The sequence below is a fragment of the Erinaceus europaeus genome, chromosome 15 (assembly GCF_950295315.1).
Source record: "Erinaceus europaeus chromosome 15, mEriEur2.1, whole genome shotgun sequence".
NCBI lineage: Eukaryota > Metazoa > Chordata > Mammalia > Eulipotyphla > Erinaceidae > Erinaceus > Erinaceus europaeus.
Genome location: NC_080176.1, coordinates 40,266,762 through 40,289,993, shown reverse-complemented (window position 1 = coordinate 40,289,993; position 23,232 = coordinate 40,266,762). Strand labels below are relative to the sequence as shown.

The following is a 23,232-nucleotide window of genomic DNA, read 5'->3' as shown; positions in this document are numbered from 1 at the left end:
TCGAGTGCTCAATGAGAAAGGCTATCAGCCAAGAATACTATATCCTGCTAGACTGCCATTCAGACTAGATGGGGGCTTCACAACCTTCTCACACAAGCAACAGTTGAAAGAATCAACCATCACCAAGCCTGCCCTGAAAGAAGTTCTGAAAAGTCTCCTATAAACAACCAGACCACCACAAATAGGACATATATCAAAACACTCTAAAACTCTACAAGAATGCCGTTAAAATATCTTCAATCTTTGATATCAATAAATGTCAATGGCCTGAATTCACCTATTAAAAGACAGAGTAGGAAGATGGATCAGAAAACACAACCCAACAATATGCTGTCTACAAAAAACCCACCTAACTCAACAAGACAAACACAGACTTAAAGTGAAAGGATGGAAAACTATCATACAAGCCAATGGCCCCCCAAAAAAAGGGCAGGAACAGCTATTCTTATATCTGACATGATAGACTTTAAAATAGATAAGATTAAAAAAGATAGGAATGGACACTATTTAATGCTCAGAGGATCAGTCAATCAAGAGGACTTAACAATTATTAACATCTATGAACCCAATGAGAAGCCATCTAAATACATCAAACTTCTACTGAAAGAGCTACAGCAATATTAACACAACACAGTAATGTGTCAGGCTATAAAATTAACATTCAAAAGTCAGTGGCATTCCTCTATGCAAACACTAAGTTAGAAGAAATTGAAATCCAGAAATCAATTCCTTTTACTATAGCAACAAAAACAATAAAATATCTAGGAGTAAATCTAACCAAGGAAGTGAAAGACTTCTATACTGAAAATTATGAGTCACTACTCAAAGAAATTGAAAAAGATACAAAGAAGTGGAAAGATATTCCATGTTCATGGGTTGGAAGAATTAACATCATCAAAATGAATATATTACCCAGAGCCATCTACAAATTTAATGCTATCCCCATCAAGATCCCAAGCACATTTTTTAGGAGAATAGAAAAAATGCTACAAATGTTTATCTGGAACCAGAAAAGACCTAGAATTGCCAAAACAATCTTAGAAAAAAGAACAGAACTGGAGGTATCACACTCCCAGATCTCAAACTGTATTATAGGGCCATTGTCATCAAAACTGCTTGGTACTGGAACATGAACAGACACACTGACCAGTGGAATTGAGAGCCCAGAAGTGAGCCCCCACACCTATGGACATCTAATCTTTGACAAAGGGGCCCAGACTATTACATGGGGAAAGCAGAGTCTCTTCAACAAATGGTGTTGGAAACAATGGGTTGAAACATGCAGAAGAATAAAACTGAATCACTGTATTTCACCAAATACAAAAGTAAATTCCAAGTGGATCAGGGACTTGGATGTTAGACCACAAACTATCAAATACTTAGAGGAAAATATTGGCAGAACTCTTTTCTGCATAAATTTTAAAGACATTTTCAATGAAACAAATCCAATTACAAAGAAGACTAAGGCAAGTATAAACCTATGGGACTACATCAAATTAAAAAGCTTCTTCACAGCAAAAGAAACCACTACCCAAACCAAGTGACCCCTCACAGAATGGGAGAAGATCTTTACATGCCATACATCAGATAAGAGTTTAATAACCTACATATCTTGTTGCTGAGGACTTATTCTGATGCAGTCTCCGTCCCCAGGTTTTTCTATGCCCCGCTAAATCCTAGAGTGCCCCCTTTCAACCAATCCTGGCTCCGCCCCCAGGTTTTCCTATGCCTCGCTAAATCCTAGAGTGCCCCCTTTCAACCAATCCTGGCCCTACACGTCACCCCTGGTTGTCGCCCAATAAAAAGCCCCCTCACCCCTCCCCTCGCTCTCTCTGGGCTCTCGGCTCTCCCTCTCTGAGGTCTCGCTCCCTGCTCTCCCCCCGTGGTCGGCCATTGCTGGCTGGCTCCACGTGGTCTGAACCAAACCTCCCCCCCATCCTATAATAAAGATCTGTGTACCCCTTTGCTCTGGACGTCCGCTCTCTTCTCCGCGGTGCAGCCCGACACCAGACCACCTCAACAACATCTGGCGCCCATCGTGTTCCGTACCCACACCACGCCCGGCCTGAGGTCTCCGAAACCGCCCAGACACAGGTAAGTGGCATCCGCCCACTTCTGTGGCCCCGCGTTTCCCTCCACTATGGGAAATTTCTCGTTTTATGAGGAGGTGTCCCAGTCATTATTTCTTGACCTGGGACAGATTCCCGCTGTCATAAAAGGTTTAATTTTCGCTACCCCTTGGATTTTTTTAACTGTGGTCGCCACTTTCAAGATATGTAAAACGTGGTATGCCATAAGGATAAGTGACCTTGAGGCTGAGGTACGAGAGTTAAATCACATGTGCTTAAGACTTAGACATCCTAAGCGATCAGCAGCTAAACCCAAGAATTCCGTTCCCACAGACACGCACACGTGTTCGGACGCTCCTCCTCTGACCCCACCCCCTTCCGCCTTTCAGGTTTCAGCTCAGCCTGCGTTCCTGAACCCTGCCCCTTCCGTCCCGGTTTCAGCTTCCGTTTCAGCTCCGCCTGAGGCGCCTGCGTTCCTGAACCCCGCCCCTTCCGTCCGGGTTTCAGCTCCGCCTGCGTTCCTGAACCCTGCCCCTTCCGTCCCGGTTTCAGCTTCCGTTTCAGCTCCGCCTGAGGCGCCTGCGTTCCTGAACCCCGCCCCTTCCATCCCGGTTTCAGCTCCGCCTGCGTTCCTGAACCCTGCCCCTTCCGTCCCGGTTTCAGCTTCGCCCACGGCCCCTGCCTCCGCGGTTTCAACTCTGCCTGCAGCTTCTGCGTTCCTGAACCCCGCCCCTGCCCCTGCTGTCCCAGTTTCAGTTCCGCCTAAAGCTTCCATTTTCCTGACCCCGCCCCCGGCCCCTGCTGCCACGGTTTCAGCTCCGCCTGAGGCTTCCTCGTCCCTGACCCCGCCCCCTGCTGATACATCGTCATTAAGAGATCTAGTGGCTGAGATACGAGAGCTAAAGGATATTTTTTCAGCATTTAAGGATTTTAAGCCATGTGCAGTCCACCCCGGGAGCTCCGTCCCCGTAGATATGCGTTTAGTCTCCCCTGCAGCCACTACAGCAGTTTCTACTGAACTTTCCACTTCTGTAGCTCCCTCTCCCGCGCCACCGGACCAAATCCACACATTCCCGGTAAACTTGGCCCCTTCTAAACAAAACCCTCAGCCGTGGCAGCCATATTCCTCGAAAGAACTTGGAACGCTCAGGCAAGCTGTCAGGGAGGACGGTATGCACTCTCCATGGACCAAGTCCGTTTTGAGAAGCTTTTACCAGCATTTAAATACACCACAAGACTGGAAAGAACTGGCTCGTGCTGCACTCCCAGACCCTCTCTATCTTCAGTGGCAGGCATGTTTCCGCGATGAGTGCTCTAGGCAATCGCAGGAAAATAGTAACAAACAGATAGAATGGAATTCTGATGCTTTGTTTGGAGCAGGAGCTTATGAATCTGGAGCTCAGCAGGCAGAAGCCAGGTTTCCAACTGGTTATTTTGAACACGTACGCATCTGTGCAACACAAGCATGGGAAAGGGTGACCACACCTGATGTAGATCCATCAGCTCCCATTAACTCTTTTCACCAAGGCTCTGATGAGTCATTGGCGAGCTTCATCTCAAGGGTGAAGAGAAGCTTAGAGAGAAAGGTTTATAATCCTGACGTCCGCACACTACTCCTGCGCTCTATTGTCTGGGAAGGCATGACACCACAATTCCGTCAGGTATGCCTTAATCTTAAACACCTACACCCAGATAATTGGATTCTAGCGACACAGGAGCTTACATCAGGCAATTATGGGACACCCGCTACGACGCAGGTCTATGCAGTTGCCCCACGTAAGCAAAATGGGGGCTGCTTTCAGTGCGGTCGCCAAGGACATTGGCGTAACCAATGTCCTGATAAGTTGCGACCACGCCTCCAGTCAGGGAAACCACGCCTCCAGCCAGAGCAACCCCGCTTTCAGTCAGGGAGCCAGAGACCACGTACTGTTTGTCCAAAATGTCGTAAGGGGTTTCATTGGAAGAGAGATTGTTGGTCCCAATTTCATAAAGATGGTTCGCCCCTGAATGGTACAAATTCGGGGCCTGAGATTTTGTGGACCACTCCTGTTTTAGAACAAGGTCACCCTTCTATGACAGTAAAGATTGGCAATATTCCTTTTAAATTTTTGATTGACACGGGGGCAGCAAAGACGATTTTAAGGCAAGAAGAGGTTCCCCAAGATTGGGAACTCATCCCTGGACCCAGTTTACATGGAATAGGAGGGATGACAAGAGCATTTTGCACACGAGACTCGCTTATGTGGGAAGACCCAGAAGGTTCTACTGGACACTTCCGCCCTTTGGTAGCTAATATTAGCACCAACTTACTGGGCAGGGATCTTCTGGAATGTCTTAATGTTAGGATATCCACAGACGCCTCTGCAGAGCGTAAAACTCATTCCCGCGATACCAGGTCTATTCAGCACCCCCAATACTAAATGCCACTGTTCGTAGCCAAACACCCCGCTTAAGCTGGCTTTCTAATGAGCCTGTCTGGGTGGAACAGTGGCCTTTACCTAGGGATAAGCTAAAAATTTTAAAAGAGCTCGTCCGAGAGCAGTTGTCCTTGGGACACATTCGTCATTCTCGAACCCCATGGAATACTCCTGTCTTTGTGATTAAAAAGCGCTCGGGAAAATGGCGCCTCCTTCAAGATCTCCGTGCAGTAAATAAAACCATGCAGGTCTGGGGCTCCCCCCAAAGGGGTTTGCCTCTTGCTTCTGCAATTCCCATGGGAATTCCAATCATAGCTATTGATATACAAGATTGTTTTTTCTCTATCCCCTTGCATCCGTGAGATTGTAAACGTTTTGCCTTCTCTGTTCCGTCTATTAATAATGCCAGCCCCGCTGACAGATTTGAATGGGTGGTGCTGCCCCAGGGTATGGCCAATAGTCCTACAATTTGTCAGGAGGCTGTTAAATCTGCCCTTGTCCCATATATTCATAAGGGCCTTAATATTTTTCATTATACAGATGATATTTTAATATGGGGAAAATCAGATACAGATCTCTATGCCTTACGTGATTTTCTCATTCCTGCATTAAAGAAAAGCGGCCTTAATGTAGCCCCTGAGAAGATACAGCTAATCCCTCCAATATCCTTCCTAGGTTCAGAGATTTCTCTAACGCAAATTCGTCCCTTAAAACCTAATGTTACCTTCCCTTCTAACCTTACTCTTGCTTCTTTACAAAGTTTTCTAGGAAATTTAAATTGGCTTAGGCAGTATCTCTATCTGCCCACAAGCTGCCTCCAACCACTGTTTGACCTGTTGAAAGGAAACAAACAGCCCTCTTCAAAACCTAAGTTAACTCCCAAGGCCTCCTTGGCACTGGAAAGGGTTAACCAGGCCCTCCAGGACATGCACCTTGTTCGATTCTCCCCCTCCTCTCCAGTAAACCTTCTAATCTTCAACTCCACCCCCACAGTAGTAGGGGCACTGTGGCAAGACCATGGGGTTCTCGAATGGCTTCACACGCCAGTAGGAGGAGCTCCAAGACTCCTCACTGAGATAGATGCATTAGCATTCATGGTTCGCCAAGGGAGAAATAGGTCTGTGCAGGTCTTAGGGAAAGAACCGGATTTAATCATTCTGCCCTTTTCTCTCACAGATACAGAGTGGCTTATACGCCATCATTCCCGCTTTGCCATAAGCTTCGTGGGGTTTCCAGGACAAATAGATAACCATTTTCCTTCTAATAAATTGATAGCTTCTTTACCTCTTCTGCCTCTACTAGCACCTAAACTTTTCTCTCGGGATCCCATTCCCTCTGCTCCTACAATCTTTACTGATGGCGGAAAAAGGGGAGCTGCTGCCCTTATATATTACCCAGACAAACAATCTCCTAAACCTCTCTTTACTGAGCTTCCTGATAATTCCCCTCAGTACAAAGAACTTTATGCTGTTTTTCTTGCACTAAAAGCTGTACCAGAATCCTTCAACCTTTTTTCTGACAGTGTGTATACTGTTAACTTACTTCCATGGCTTGCTCGTTCGTATGTGAAAATTGATGACAACCCACTTTCCCCTCTCTTGATTCAAATCGCCTCTATGCTCTGTTCTCGAACCCAACCACTGTATATTCAACACCTTCGTTCCCACAGCCCTCTTCCTGGTTCCCTGTCCGAAGGGAATGCCGCAGTTGACCGCCTTGCCTCCACAGGAACTTTCCCAGTCTCTGTCTCTGATCCTGCTAATTTTCACTCTCTAACCCATGTTAATCTTAAAGGCCTTCAAGCTCGATTCCCTGATGTTCCTGCACCACAGTTAAAACATATCCTTGCTACATGCTCTTCTTGTGCAAATCTCATAAAGACACCTGCTATCCAGACCCTTGGGGTTAACCCCCGAGGTTTAAAAGCTAATGCTATTTGGCAAATTGATGTCACCCACATACCAAACTTTGGCAAACAAAAATATGTGTTTGTCTCAATTGATACCTTTTCTAAATTTATGTGGGCTACAGCTCAGACAGGAGAAAGTGCTAAAAAGCTTGTAAGCCATATGCTCTCTTGTTTTGCCGTTATGGGGGTCCCATTACTTTTGAAAACAGACAATTCACCTATGTTTTCAAGCAAACAATTTAAAGATTTTTGTTCCCTCTGGAATATTACTCATACCACGGGCATTCCCTACAATCCACAGGGACAAGGCATTGTCGAAAGGGCCCATCAAACACTGAAGGCTCAACTAAATAAAGATAAAGGAGGAACATATCCCCCCAATATCCAGCTAGCAAAAGCCTTAACTACGTTAAATCTCTTTAATATTTACAATAACTCAGCCTTACCCCCTATTATTCTTCACTGGCAAACACCATCTACCCTCCCATCTATTAAGGTGAAATGGAGAGACCCACTCGATAAAGTTTGGAAAGGGCCTGACCCATTATTGACCATGGGAAGGGGTTTCGCATGCATTTTCCCTCAAAATTTCTCTAAACCTGTCTGGGTTCCTGCCCGCCATGTCCGACAATACCCGCAGGATGGCGCTGTTATTCCTGAAGAACAAGAAATACTACAAGAGGACCAGATGCAGGATACATCCCAGGACCCGTAATACGACATGGCAGAACCTGCAAATCTGGCTCACAGAGACCTCTCTCCTACCCTTTCCCTGTATGTCTTATGTTATAACTGGCCAGTTGTTTTTGTGAATGAGTGTGTTAAATGACAAAATTTTTTTTTCTTTTTTTTTGCATGACCCATCTGCTTGGAGTACTCTAAAAGGTTATTGGCCTTATATAAAAATGCTGGACGCAGCCAAAGTTTCTGGAGACGTCCAGAAACATTCCAAAAAATTTTTTTTCTTTCTCCCTCTTTTGAATTTTATATATAGTATTGGTATATATGTAAGTGTTTAGTCTTAAACTGTGTGACTAATGACAGATTTAAAATTGTTTTTAAATAATGTGTTTTTATAACAAAAGTTCTTTTTCCTCCAGTTTGTTATAACTAAATGTTTATGGGTATGTCTCAAGTTTGGTAACACTAACTTAACGGTCAGAAGTGTAACCCTACAGCTACACTTTTACCAGACAAGGTAAATATTAATTGTTAAGGTAACTTACTATTTAGGTAAAAGTCTAAATGTTCAACGTGACTATTCATTCCCAAAACTAAACTATATAAATTTTATATACAGGACACCTTTGAAGGGCCCCCAAAGGTGCCCTGTAAACTATCTTGTGGAAATTAATCCACAACAGATCTGGCATCAATCTGGCACTGTAAACGTTAAAATCATTGTCACGAATATGCGTTAACTCTCTAAGCAATTTGAGTCTGTTTAAAATACATATTTTAGCTAAAATTGGTCTCAAGATCCTGCGGTAGAGGCTGCTACAGGAGGTCACATTAGATGACCTTTTAATAAATCATAAAGAGATTCTAAACCAATTATAATCATCGAGGTACCAACTATAACAAACCTATAACTTGTTACCAGTTCAAATTAACCATGAGAAGCAGATTGTTTGTGTTTCTTTCACAGGAATCCCGGAAAAACCATCTGAACCCCTGCACACCCTGACGTCACTCACTAGATGGCACGACTACCGTGGCACACCCCCCGAAACCCTAGATGTCACTCAACGTGATCTGAAGAACCTGATACACGAATTCCAAGGACAGAACTTTCTTCATGCCTGGTTACCGTTCCTGCTTCTGACCTGCTTGTTACGTGTTGGCAGTTCCAGCTAGCTATCTACAAAAGAGCAACATTCCAGCGGCTGACCTCCCTCATGCAGCGTTGCATCCCCTGCCAATTCCTCCCCTAGCCATCTACTTCGGACTGAGACTTGTATCGGACTTTCTGACATACCCTATATACATTTTACACAATTTTGAAGCAGCTTATTTCCCTTCACGCTGCTGGTTTTTCATAGACTAATCCTGAGTAATTCATAGACTTTACAGACTGTTGCCTTGAGGACTATACAATGCCAAATAGCCCCTCTGTTTGGTGGGTCATGCCTCCTGCCGCCCCCTCATTATGTACCCTTGCCCTTTTCCCCACTCAAGCAGGGAATGTTCCTTTACACACCAATCCTTCCCTTCACACCCCACTGACTTTTACTTCTCCCCTTCGTGTCCCTTCCTATTTTGTTATGTCATTTAGGCTTATGTCCAAAAGGTTTCTGCCCCATGATAGTCTTTTATAGACTTTGTACATCTTATGCAATTACTAGATAGAAAGATAGAAAAGATGTAGAGATACTGTGAAGAGATGGTTGAGCAGGCTGCGCTTAAACCTATGAGATGAGTCTCTCCAGGTAAGTCTCTCTCTCTGAAGAGGGGTTGAGCACAGGAGGACATTTAAATCTCACAAGGTTGGCAGCCATTTAAGCCTTCCCTCCTCCACAGAAAGTCCTACATCTTCCCACCTGAGCATGGCATTCCTCTAAAACATTTAAGCATGCTCCATTTTTCTTTACTGTGTCCATTTAGATATAAAGGGATAGGAGGAGATGTTGCTGAGGACTTATTCTGATGCAGTCTCCGCCCCCAGGTTTTTCTATGCCCCACTAAATCCTAGAGTGCCCCCTTTCAACCAATCCTGGCTCCGCCCCCAGGTTTTCCTATGCCTCGCTAAATCCTAGAGTGCCCCCTTTCAACCAATCCTGGCCCTACACGTCACCCCTGGTTGTCGCCCAATAAAAAGCCCCCTCACCCCTCCCCTCGCTCTCTCTGGGCTCTCGGCTCTCCCTCTCTGAGGTCTCGCTTCCTGCTCTCCCCCCGTGGTCGGCCATTGCTGGCTGGCTCCACGTGGTCTGAACCAAACCTCCCCCCCATCCTATAATAAAGATCTGTGTACCCCTTTGCTCTGGACGTCCGCTCTCTTCTCCGCGGTGCAGCCCGACACCAGACCACCTCAACAACAATATCTAAAGAGCTTGCCAGTCTCAACAACAAGACAACAAATAACCCCATCCAAAAATGGGGGGAGGACATGGACAGAATATTCACCAAAGAAGAGATCCAAAAGGTCAAGAAACACATGAAAAAATGCTCCAAGTCTCTGATTGTCAGAGAAATGCAAATAAAGACAACAATGAGATATCACTTCACTCTTGCGAGAATGTCATACATCAGAAAAGGTAACAGCAGCAAATGCTGGAGAGGGTCTGGGGTCAAAGGAACCCTCCTACACTGCTGGTGGGAATGCAAATTGGTCCAACCTCTGTGGAGAACAGTCTGGAAAATTCTCAGAAGGCTAGAATTGGACCTACCCTATGATCCTGCAATTCCTCTCCTGGGGATATATCCTAAGGAACCCAACACATCCATCCAAAAAGATCTGTGTACACATATGTTTTTGGCAGCACAATCTGTAATAGCCAAAACCTGGAAGCAACCCAGGTGTCCAACAACAGATGAGTGGCTGAGCAAGTTGTGGTATATATACACAATGGAATACTACTCAGCTGTAAAAAATGGTGACTTCACTGTTTTCAGCCGATCTTGGATGGACCTTGAAAAAATCATGTTGAGTGAAATAAGTCAGAAACAGAAAGATGACTACGGGATGATCTCACTCTCAGGCAGAAGTTGTAAAACAAGATGAGAAAAGAAAACACAAGTAGAACCTGAAATGGAATTGGCGTATTGCACCAAAGTAAAAGACTCTGGGGTGGGTGGGTGGGGACAATACAGGTCCATGGAAGATGATAAATGACATAGTGGGGGTTGTATTGTTAAATGGGAAACTGGGGAATGTTATGCATGTACAAACTACTATATTTATTGTTGAATGTAAAACATTAATTCCCCAATAAAGAAATAAAAAATTAAAAGAAAGAAAGAAATCTATCAGAAGTGTTATACTCTGGTTCAATTCAAATGCTCGGGACCTATGGCCCCGTCAGAAAAGTGTCTTGTGTTTCTAATAAAATGTTCTTACAGAACCTATTTGTCAATGAAAAAATAACAATAATAATAATTAGATATGAAATATATCTTGGTTTAATGGTGGATTGGATGTAGAATATGAAGAACGACCCCTACTATTCTGGCCTACAAAACTGAGATGATAATTTGGCTTGCTAAAGGATAAAAACTGGAGCAGATAGAAAGAAATTCTATGTTTAGTTTTAGATGCCTAATTAGTAGTTCAATATCCTTAGATGGGACAAAAATTCAGCACACTCAAAGAAAGGTCAGTCTAAGTGGAAAAGAGCAAGTGGATAAGGAGTGATAGTCTGAGAATAAGCTCACCAAGGAGATCATGGGATTAATCCCTAAGACCCTAGACGCAGCTCCAGCACAGAATGCCTTATAGGAGTCCTCTGGCCTCTATCTCATAAAACAAAGTATGGTGGCAGGAGAGGACTGGTGATATAAGGTGAGCTCAGAGAGGGAAGTGAGTGACAGACCATGTAAGATCATGGTCTTCAAAACAGTATTAGTTTGTATTTTAAAGTGTAAGTGAAAGCCACTGAAGGTTTTTAAGCATAAAAATTTATTCTGATGGTAGTACAAAATGACTGTTGAATGGGATGTGTAAAATAACACAAAATTATACATGAACAATTGTTGGTGTGCTTCTGGTTCTGCTTCTGGGGTCCCTTCTGTTGCATTGCTTGACATTGTAGTCTATTTATGTGATCATTCTGTTACATTGGTTTGGTCTCACTTCCTCCTTCCCCCCCCCCCCCAGGAGATTGTGGTTTGGTCTTTGCCTTTTTGCACTTCTCCCCGCCCCCTATCCTATACTTCCTGAGTTCCTGCCGCTGCCACCAGAGGAGAAAGATGCAGGACAGAACTGTGTGGTGATTAGATTAGATTAGTTTTTTTTGTACCGTTGGCTCGTGAATAAAGAAATGCTGCTTCTCCGCTCAGCCTTGTGTCCCTGGTCGTCTGTCTACCGCCGGGAAGCTAGCCCGGCCTACAGCACCGGCGCCGTGAACTAAAACTACAATGTGGGGCCTGACCTGCCCATCCCCCAGATAAGTAAAGACATTTGGCTACTTATCCACTATGGGCTGCTTTTCTGCTTGTGAAGGTCTCCAAAGGCCTCTGCCCTTTCTTCATGAGACTGTTTCTCTGTTTCTGGAATATTTCGCTCTGGGCCACACTCTGGTTTCCGCCTGCCGCCGCAGGACGCAAAGCGTTTGCCTCACAGGCTCCCTCCACGCTGCTCGGCCGCCAGGAGCAGGGCAGCGGGCATGGCGGGCAGAGCTGCAGCCCATCCTGGCCCCCCGCACTGGGGTGCCTCGGCCCATGCCTTCTACACAGCCAGCCTGCCCACCCTCCTGCTATGAAGTCTGGGCAGATCCCGGACTACCCGGAGATCGTGGGCTCCCTACCGGGACTGGGCCCCCTGGCTGAGATCCCCAGCTCAGCTCTGAAGGCAGAGGAGCTAGAATACGCAGACATCCGTGCAGTGATGGCAACCTGCAATTCCTGGAAGTGTAGCTGCGCGGGAGGCCACCTCCAGATTACAGCTATCAAGCCTTCACATGAAGAATCATCTGTTCATATGGTAAGGTATTAAACTATAAAAAGTTCTTCCATACACAAATTATGTGAATTAACAACATTCACATATTCTTCTACACCTTACGTGTATCTTGTCTTGCTACTATAGGCCCACCAAACGCCTAGGCTCAATTAAGTTAAAAAATAAATAATAAACAAATAAGGGTAAGATATACCCCCCAATATTCAGTTGGCTAAGGCACCAAACCTCTTTTTCTATAAAAAATTCAAATCAGATGCCCTGCTAACCACGGGAAGCAGATTGTTTGTGTTTCTTTCACAGGAATCCTGGGAAAAAACATCTGGACCCCTGCACACTCTGACATTACCCACTAGACGGCACTACTACAGTGGCACACCTCCCGAAACCCTAGATGTCATCTGACGCGATCTAAAGAACCTGATTCACAGACTCCAAGGACAGAACTTTCTTACTGCCTGTCTGCCCTTCCTGCTTCTGCTTTGTCTGTCACCTTTTGGCGGTTCCAGCTCACTCTCTACAGAAAAGCGGAATTCCAGCGGCTGACCTTCCTCATGCAACGTTTCATCCCCTGGCATTTCTTCCCCTAGTCGCCTACTCTGGACTGATGCTTCTATTGGACTTGCTGGTTTACCCTTTGGACACTTTACACAATTTTTACAGGAGCTTCCTTTCCTTCACACTGCTGGCTTTTCAAAGACTGAACCCTGAGTAGTTCATAGACTTTACAGACTGTTGCCTTGAGGACTATACAATGTCAAATAGCCCCTCTGCTTGGCGGACCATGTCCTCCCGCCTACAGGTCCTGCCCTTTGAGGCAGGAAACGCCCCCTCATTATGAACCCTTGCACCCCCCAGAGACGGGAAACATTCCTTTGTGCACCAAGCCTTCCCTTGACATCACACTGGTTCATACTGTTCCCCTACTTGTCCTTCCTGTTTTGTTTTATCATTCAGGTTTATGTCCAAAAGGTTTCTGCTCACCCCTACACTACTATTCCTCTGTCACAGATAGAGTCTTTTACAGACATTGAACCATCATAATGCGATAACTAGATAGAAAGATAGAGTAAGATGTAGAAATATTGTGAGGAGATGGTTGAGCCTGGCAGAGCTTAACCTATGAGATGAGTCCTTCCAGGTAAGTCTCTCTCTCTAAAGAGGGGTTAAGCACAGGGGGGACACATGAATCTCACAAGGTTGGTGGCCATTTAAGCATTCCTTCCTCCACAAAAACATTCTACATCTTCCCACCTGAGCACGGCATTCCTTAAAAACATTTAAGCTTGCTCCACTCTATAAATTTCCTTACTGTGTCCATTAGATATAAAACAAAAGGGGGAGATGCTGTGCAGATGTCTTCCCAAGGCCCTGCCACCCTACACAGAGTAATATGGTACTTTCAGGGCTTTCCCCCAACCAATCCTGTCCCGACATGTCACTCCGGGGTGTTGACCCAAAAAGTCCGCCTACTGATCCTCCCCTTGTTCGCTCTCTCTTGCCCGGTGGTGAGGTAGGAGGACACAGCCATTTTTTTGGCTGGCTCCACATGGCCTGAACCACCCGTTTGACCCAACAATAAAGATTTGTGTTCCCTCTGTGCTTGGATTTTCTCTCTCCATCACACCCTGCCGCCGCTTCAAGCAACAAACAATGACTTGTATTAGGGTGCTGACAAATTTGAGGAAGAGAAGAAAATCAATACATCTTAGAAATAAAATAAATGAACTGAATGTAGATAGAGAAAAGAAAAAGGAGTCAAAACTGAATCCTAGAATTTTTGACTTAGCACTTGGGTGAATAATGGTGTCATTTGCTTAAGATAAGAAAATCCAATAGAAAATGAAAGCAAACATTTTACCAATAATAACTACATAAGGATTTAATAGTTTATGGCTTTCTTTACAGCATGATAATTGAAAATAAAACCTCAATAAGCCACCTCATTACATTGGCTATGTGCTTGCTTATAAGACTGGAGGGTAGGAGTCCGGTGTTAGCACAGTGGGTTAAGTGCAAGCAGCACAAAGCACAAGGACTGGCATAAGGATCCTGGTTTGAACCCCCGGCTCCCCACCTACAGGGGAGTCACTTCACAGGCAGTGAAGCAGGTCTGCAGGTGTCTATCTTTCTCTCCCCGCCTCTCTCCATTTCTCTCTGTCCTATCCAACAATGACAACAACTACAATAAAACAACAAGGGCAACAAAAGGGAATAAATGAATATTAAAAAAACAAAACAAAACTGGAGGGCTAAAGCAAGAGCACTTTCCTGTCTCAGGAGCCCTTCCTACTGCAAGGGTGAGGACCTGGCAACTTTACCAAAAGCAGTTTAACTGCTGCAGGTGTTTCTCCTTATCTCATAATAAGGACTCTGTATCGCACCCTCTATTAGAACAGAAAGGGGAGACAACAAATGGCAGCTAGAAATGGTGGGTATAAGCAGAGATAACACTGGCAAAAACAGCAAAAGTGTATGTCTGTACATTATATGTACATATACACAAATGTGTTTTTTTTAACTATTTTATCTGCTTATGTATTACAAATTTATATGGATACTTCTAATTGTAATCAGTATTTGAGGTTCCTTTCTAGCTATAACCTTCCCATGCTTATAATTACTTCCTTCATAGTAAGTACTCCTTATCCTTGAGATGTTTACTTGGATCAGTTTACTTTTTTGACCTCTGTGACTAATCTTGGTAGCCATACTTGTCATCTCCTCTGCCTACTACTACTCACTCAGCTGTCACTTGACTGCCTGTGTGAATGATCTTGTGTGAGGCAGGAAGACCATTCTGGATTCCTTAAAGCAGCTGGTTTCAGGGAAGGAGAAAAAGAGTTAACAATTGGGAACAGAATACTTTATTCCAGAAAGCAAGCACATGCTTAGTGAATGATGGATACATAATTAAAGAAACATCATCTGAGTAGTTTCTCATTAAAGAGCAAATTGGGCATCAAAATAGTAATAGTATTATCAGTAATGGATTATTATCTGTAGAAGCAAATAAAAACCCATGAGCCCACAAATATGTTAAGTAAATGCACTAATAATCGAATGGGTGAGAGAAAGCTCTTTCATTTAGTAGATAGACTGTTGACAGATATACAAGAAATGCTAATAATAAAGACCCTCCCTCCAACTGGCGACTCCATGAATGGGGTTGGCTGGGGCAGCATCAATGGGTACCAAAGCCGGTGTGTGAAGATCTGAGGAGGAAAGGGGTGCTGGGACCAACATGGGCTATCTGTCTATGGATACTACACTGATTACAATGTGCAAGTGTGAAATTAAAATGAAGGAAACTGACAAAAGGGAGAGGGGGCAGAGTCTAAATGGGTGACTATAAGCATCTGTGCTTCCTCTCATCCACAACAACAAAGCATCACGGAAATACCCACCAAGAAACAAACCTGAATATCAACAACCTTCCACAGCAGGGAAGAAAGCTCAAGTCCAGGTAGCAGCCACAAAGAAAGAAGACTTCTCCCAAGGAAAGGGAAAGTTATGGGGAGAGGGGGGAGGGAAGGGGAGGGGGGTAAGAGAGGAGGGAGGCAAGAGGGTGGAGGGGGAGGGGAGAGGGAGAGGAAAGGAGGGGGAAGAGGAGAGAGAAGAGGGGAAGAGAGGAGAGGAGGAGAGGGGAGAGAGAGGGGAGAAGGGTGAAGGGAGAGGGGAAGAGGGGAGAAGGGTGAAAGGAGAGGGGGAGAGGGGAGAAGAGTGAAAGGAGAGGGGGAGAAGGGTGAAGGGAAAGGGGTAGAGGGGAGAAGGGTGAAGGGAGAGGGGAGAGGAGAGGCAGAGAGGAGGAAGAAGACAGTAGATGAGTTAGGGTTAGGGTTGAGAGGGAGAAGAGAGGGGGAAGAAAGGGGGAGAGGGAGAGAGAGGGGAGGGGAGAGGAGAGGGAGAGAGGGAGAGAGGGAGAGAGAGAGAGAGAGAGAAGCTGAAAAAGAATAGCAACTAAGTAAAAACAGTTCTGAATGAGAATATGAGCCATGACAAAGACAGAAACACAGCTGAGATAGCTGGCAAAGTCTGACTAGGATCCATAAATCACTGCACCATAGTGTTCTACTGATGAGACACTAATTTGGAGGAGTATGCAGGAGAATGCTGCTACGTTCAAATACAACCCAGAATGTTTAGGAATGACGAGATATAGTTCCTGGAGTCTATTTTCAAAATTAAGAGAAAGGAGAATGAAGGAGATTGATTATAATGAGAGAGAAAGATGGACTGAAATAAAGCAGTAAATATTAAAAATGGGAGCATCTCAAAAGAGAAAAAATTCTTTATTATATAATCTGGCTAGTTTTCTGTAAGCAGTAATTTTGAAATAAATCAGGTTGGGGACTGGAAAGACAGCATAATGGTTATGCAAAAGGCTCTTCATGCCTGAGGCTCTGGTCTCTCTCTCATTAGATAAAATACATCAAACATTTAATATATATATGTGTGTGTGTGTGTGTGTGTGTGTGTGTGTGTGTGTGTGTGTATACATACATATATATATCAGTTTTTCAAAAGTTATTAGTATTTAATTAAGATCAAACAATTTTAGAAAGTTGTTAAGGACACCAGGAATTAAAATAAGGGTGTTTAAAGCAATTACTAAGAATAGTGCTCAACTTTTAAGATTACCCACAAAGGCCCTAGGACTATGAAGAAGTGTGGCGTTATAAAATACAAACTGCAGGGGGGCAGGCAGTGGCGTAACTGGTTAAGCGCACACGTTATGATGCACAAGGATCCAGGTTCAATCCCCTAGTCCCCACCTGCAGGGGGAAGCTTCAACAGTGGTGAAGCAGGGCTGCAGGTGTCTCTATCTCTCTCCCTATCTCCCCTCTCAATTTCTCTGTCTCTATGCAAAATAAATAAATTTTTAAAAAATGCAAACTGCAATTAGAATGAACTTTTACTCCATTTGGCCCAAGAAAATGTTTGAAAAGGAGAAAAAAAAAAAATAATGTCACCTGTTGTCACTTTGACACTAGCTCATCAATTTTTACCCAACCTCCATTTTGTTCCACTGAGCAGTGATTACTCCCAGTTCTACCTATAACCTTTCTTGTGTAGAGTGGCAGTAGACATGCTTCTAAGTTGAGAGCAATTAAGTATGAGGGGACAGGAGTAAGGCAGTAGTGTAGCGGGTTAAGCGCACATGGCAAGAAGCACAAGGACCTACTTAAGGATCCCAGTTCGAGCCCCCAGCTCCCCACCTGCAGGGGAGTCGCTTCACAGGTAGTGAAGCAGGTCTGCAGGTGTCTGTCTTTCTCCCTCCGTCTCCCCTCCTCTCTCAATTTCTCTCTGTCCTATCCAACGACAGCAACAACAACAACAATAACCACAACAATGATAAAAAACAAGGGCAACAAAAGGGAAAAAAATGGTCTCCAGGAGCAGCGGATTCGTGGTGCAGGCACCAAGCCCCGGCAATAACCCTGGAGGCAAAAAAGAAAGAGAGAAAGAAAGAAAGAAAGAAAGAAAGAAAGAAAGAAAGAAAGAAAGAAAGAGAATGAGGGGACAAGACCAAAGAAGGGGTTTCAAGTATTCCTTGTACACATCAGGCCCAGAGCTGAACCCCCAACACAACATAAAATGGTGGGGCCATGCTCCAGCTCAATCCTGGTCTCCTCCTGCCCCCACACACTCTCTTAAAAAGAGAAATAGGAGACAAGAGATGATATGACTCACTAAACTAACTGATAGCAACTATTTCATACAACTCTAGAGATTCTATTAACAATTTGTCTTAGTATTTTACGATATTAATTAACTTATTTAATTTGATAGGACAAAGAGAGATTGTGAGAACTGGAGACGAGTGAGAGATCAAGAGAGACACCTGTAGCCGTGCTTCATTCTTTGTGGTGTCCCCCCTACAGGAGGCCTGAACCCTGGTTCTTGGGCATGGTTATGTGTGTGTTCAATCAAGTTTACCAGCATCCAGCCCCCTCTATTAACAACTGAATCTTCAGAGAAATATAAAGCTACTGGGCAGGGGAGGCAGCATACTGGTTCTGCAAAAACTCTCTCCTGTTGGGGCTCAGAGTTCCCAGGTTCAATCTCTTGTACTATGATAAGCCAGAGCTGAGTAGTGCTCTGGTATATATCACCCCACCACCTCCCACTCCCAACCAAAAAAAGCAAGATAGTCAGGCAATTATATAACCAATTCTGCCATTTTTGCTAAGACATGTTCACACAGTCAAGTAAGCAAGACCTTACCTTAGCTGCCCTGAATAACATTTCTCTTTCTTCTAAATCCTTTCTCTGCTTCTCCAAGTGATCCAGCTTTTCAAGAAATTTGAGCTGTGACCTGGTGTCACTAGACAGGATATAATTTTCACTTGCCTGTCAGGAGGAAAGAAAGTCTTAGGATTATCTTATGCAACACGTTCTTCATTAGGTGTTGTTATGACTCATCTAAACACAATAACACCAATAAACACAGGGAGGTAAATTTTCAGGAAACATTTTTCTATTAAACAAACTTGGTCAGAATAATAAGAATTTTAATCATTCTTAAAATCTGAGAGATGACTAAATATTTAAATTTCAAAGTTTTTTTTGGGGGGGGTATAGAGATAGAGAGAAATTGAGAGAGATGGGGGAGATGGATATGGAGGGAGAGAGAAAGACACCTGCAGACCTGCTTCACCACCTGAAGTTTTCCCCCTACAGGTGGGGACCAGGGGCTTGAACCTGGTTCGTTGAGCACTATAATGTGTGACTTTAACCAGTGTGCTACCACCTGACCCCTCAAAGAGTTTTCTTAATAAGTCTATGGGTCGGGGGGAGGGGGGAGGGTTGATCCAAGCAGAATCTAAAAGGAAATAGAGAAAATATCATTTACATGTATACTAATCTTAAATTATTGGCCATCTCAACAATATGGTCATAATATGATTAATTAAATTTCAGGCCAGTGAAAGACCAAACAAGTAACTGTCCTATTTAAATACAACTTTTACCAAAAAGGAAATAGGATAAAATGACAAGCATGGGGGCCAGGCAGTGGCACACCTGGTTAAGCACTGACATTACAGTGCGCAAGGACCCAGGTTTAAGCCCCTGGTCCCCACCTGCAAGGGGAAAGCTTCATGAGTGGTGAAGCAGGACTGCAGTTATTTTTCTGTCTCTTTCCCTCTGTATCTCCCCCACCCCTCTCAATTTCTGTCTCTTATCAATAAGGACGGAGGGAGGGAGGGAGTGAATGGAAGGAGGTGGGCTTGGCAGTGGCTCAGCTGGTTAAGCGCACATGGCACAAAGCGTAAGGATCGGCCTAAGGAACCCGGTTTGAGCCCCCGGCTCCCCACCTGCAAGGAGGTCACTTCATAGGCAGTGAAGTAGGTCTGCAGGTGTCTATCTTTCTCTCCTCCTCTGTCTTCCCCATCTCTCTCTGTCCTACCCAACTACAAAAATACTAAACAAGGGCAACAAAAGAGGGGGAAAAGGATGGACGGATGGACGGATGGATGGGAGGGAGGGAGGGAGGGAGGGAGGGAGGGAGGGAAAGCATCAATATCCTGAAGCTTGTTTTGAAGATCTCCTAAGCTGTGAGCTTGGGCAGAAACTGTAGTCAGAGAAATCAGGTGTGCAAGTGATGAATGAGTGGCAAAGAGAAGCAGAGGTATTCATCTCGGTTTCTGCATAAATGCTAAAATGTATACTGTTTCACTTTGTTTGAGATTTAAAACAGTGCTCTCCATTTAAAATTTTTCATTTTCTTTAGCTGTTATGTCTCCTCTAATAAAAGGTGCATGAGTGTGTGTGCCTCTTTTTTTTTTTGGGGGGGGGGGGGCAGGAGGGTTAAGCAATCTTCCCGATCAACATTTCAGATATCCTGCCATTTGTTCATCTAAGTAAAGACTTCCAGGGTGAAGGTGGGAGACTGTGCAGGACTGTCAACAGGCAGTGCTTGGCATGGACATAGCACTGCGCCCATTTATATTTTCCCATGCTAATGACTAACTCAATTAACTGGGACTGAGAGATTTCATATGCCCAAGATCATTTTAAATTAAATTTTTATTGTTAACATTTAACTAGATCAAAAGAGTACTGCACAGTATAAAGAACAAGGTTGTATTAATGCTACTTATTTCACTTCATGTTTAAGACAAAACTAATTTTCAAATGCTTTTAAAGCTAAACAACACACGATAGAATATGGAATATATTACAGCAAGCCATGGAGGCATAAACATAATAACCAGCGGTTTCTAAAACACTTCATCTTTACTATTCTTTGTGTTCAGATACTCTGGAGGTAGTTTACTAACAGGTTTAATTTTAAAAAGTCAGCCAGCACTAAATTCAAAAGAACGCAGACTTTCTAAAGTTTAACCCAACTTACTCCCATGCTAAGATACCTTTTTTCTCTCCCAGTTGCCTCTGGCTGAAAGCATCCTCCCTTTACCCCAGAAGAAATAAATGAATGCCTCTCCTATTCGCCACCAGTTTAAACAAAAGTAGCCCCAGCTGAACTAATAAGTCGTTTCCACACACTAAACAGAGTGGTGTGATTTAGTGGTAGAAACAAAATACAAAAATACAGGCCAAGCAATCACACCATCAAGTGAATCCCATCTAAAGGGGAAGCACTGCAAACCCTTTCAAGTGGGAAACACTGAAAATGCCCCCTCAGCCACTGGCATGCAGGTGACTATAATGTATCAGCTATGAAAAAAAAAGGCAGCAAGATCAAAAGGTGTGTGTGTGTCACATGTCACTTCTTACATCTATTTATGGACTAACTTCAAAATTGTCTCTAACAAAGTAAAGAGTTAACAGAAGTGGATGGCTGTAAAACAGAGATGGTAGGATTTTATTTTTCATAAAGTGATATTTTCATATCACTTCTGTGGTATTCACAGAACATAATTTTTCACACTGTGCAGATAAAAATAAATCACACGAGGATAAACTGAAATGTATGATTGGGCTGAATCTGTAATAAAAGATGATAATGTAGCTACCTCCCCTTGTATGCAATTCAGACAGCATCATCAGCTGTATTAAGGAAGGAGTGTGAAGACTGGGGACAAGGGAAGTCAATCAGGACAGGCATTGTATGTATCCCAGAAGGTTAAGGAGCTGAGGCTGCAACTTAAGTTACTGAGGTTCCAGGTAGGGTAAATACTATACATCCCATCTGGGGACACTAACTAAGTCCTTGGAACATATCATTGATAAACAGAAAAATTCAATCTAAAGCCTGTACACAACAGAGCTTTGAATAACACACAACAGTAAACATTACTTGGAAAAACTCTATCCCATACTAACTGTAAAATGTTAGGCTTTATGTATAAACCACTTACTGTGATCTACAGTATACTTATATATACCTCAAACAACAAAGCTATTAAAATGTGGAGACAGAGAAAAATATGTATTTAAAGACTCTAATAAATTGATTAAATTAAATAAAGAGATAAAAAGAGGTCAGGCGGTGGCAAACCTGGTTAAGCACACACATCACAGTGTGCAGCAATGAAGGTTCAAGCCCCTAGTCCTCACTGCAGAGAAGCTTCACAAGTGGTGAAGCTGTGTTGCAGGAGTCTCTCTCTCCCTACCCCCCTCCCCTCTCAATTTCTCTCTCTATCCAATAATACATAAATAAATAGCATTTTAAAGTGATTAACTAATACAAAGTATCTTTGACTATAAGCGAATAAAGCAGAAATCAACAACTGAAAGAAATTAAGAGATAGCATAAAGGTTATGCAAAAAAAAAAATCTTCGGGTCTGAAATTTTAAGTCCTAGGTTCAATCCCAGGCAACACCATAAACTAAAGCTGAGTAGTGTTTTAATTAAAAAATTAAAATAATAACGGGCTGGGTGGTGGCGCATGTAGTTGAGTGCACGTTACAGTGTGCAAGGACCCAGGTTCGAGCCCCCAGTCTCCACCTACAGGGGAAAAGCTTCATGAGTGGTGAAGTAGTACTGCCTATCTGTCTGTCTCTCTCTCTCTCCCCTTTCCCTCTCAATTTCTGGCTGTGTCTATCCAATAAATATAGATTAAAAAATTGAAAAATAATCAGTAACAAAATTTATTTGCATACTTATTTTTAAGAGTGTAAAAAATAGTGGTCCAGTAGGTGGCACAGTGGATAAAGCACTGGACTCTCAAGCATGAGGTCCTGAGTTCAGTCCCTGGCAGCACATGAAACAGAGTAATGTTTGGTTCTCTCTCCTCCTATCTTTCTTATGAATAAATAAATAAATAAATAAATAAATAAATAAATAAATAAATAAATCTTTTTTAAAAGTGTGAAAAATAGAAAACAGAGCATAGCTCCAACATATGCAACGTTAGGGATCAAAGCAAGGACCTTACGCTCTGCAAATTGAATCAGTTTGCAAACCACTGTAAATCAATGTGTCAAAGAAATTTCAGGAAATTAGAAAATACTCAGAGATGAATGAAAATAATATGTCAGTATACTAAAACACAGAAAAAGCAGTGTTCAGAGGGGAATTTTTTAGAGGAAAATAGTCTATTACCAATGCGAAGATTTCAAATCAATAGGCTAACCTACTCATGCCTTACGAACTAAACTCAGAAATAAAAATAAGATCATTATGATGGGCTTTATAGAATAGGAGACTATAAAAGAGAATAGCATGAATCAAATGTCAACAAATCAATCTAAAGAAGAAATGCTGAAAACAAAACAACAACAACAAAAAAAAAACAAAGAGGCTGGGAATATGGATCGACCTGCCAATACCCATGTCCAGCGGAGAAGCAGTTACAGAAGCCAGAACTACTACCTTCTGCACCCCAAAAACAATTTTGATCCATACTCCTAATGGGAGAGAAGTGATAAGAGGAAGAGTATCAAGGGCTCTGAACTCCAGCTCCATCAGGTTCCAGAGAGAGAGGAGGGAAACAGAGGGCTATTTGGCTGTAGTAATAGGGTTATGTGTAGCTTAGAAAGAAGAAAAAAAAAAAAAAAGAGGGAGTCGGGCGGTAGCACAGCGGGTTAAGCGCAGGTGGCACAAAGTGCAAGGACTGGTGTAAAGATCCCAGTTCAAGTCCCCAGTTCCCCACTAGCAGGGAAGTCTCTTCCCAGGCGGTGAAGCAAGTCTGCAGGTGTCTATCTTTCTCTCCCCCTCCTCTCTCCATTTCTCTCTGTCCTATCCAACAACGATAAGATCAATAACAACAACAATAAAGGGCAGCAAAGTGGAAAATAAATTTTAAAAATTAT

General features: G+C 43.4%; 1 protein-coding gene across 1 annotated transcript in view; it reads right to left on the bottom strand.

Moving 5' to 3' along the window:
* The window catches only part of TAF4B (TATA-box binding protein associated factor 4b), a 118,069-nt gene that overhangs the window by 37,685 nt on the left and 57,152 nt on the right, over nucleotides 1-23,232 (bottom strand). The window contains 1 exon segment of the mRNA XM_060173639.1: nucleotides 18,238-18,363. Within this exon segment, the coding sequence (XP_060029622.1) occupies nucleotides 18,238-18,363 (126 nt within the window).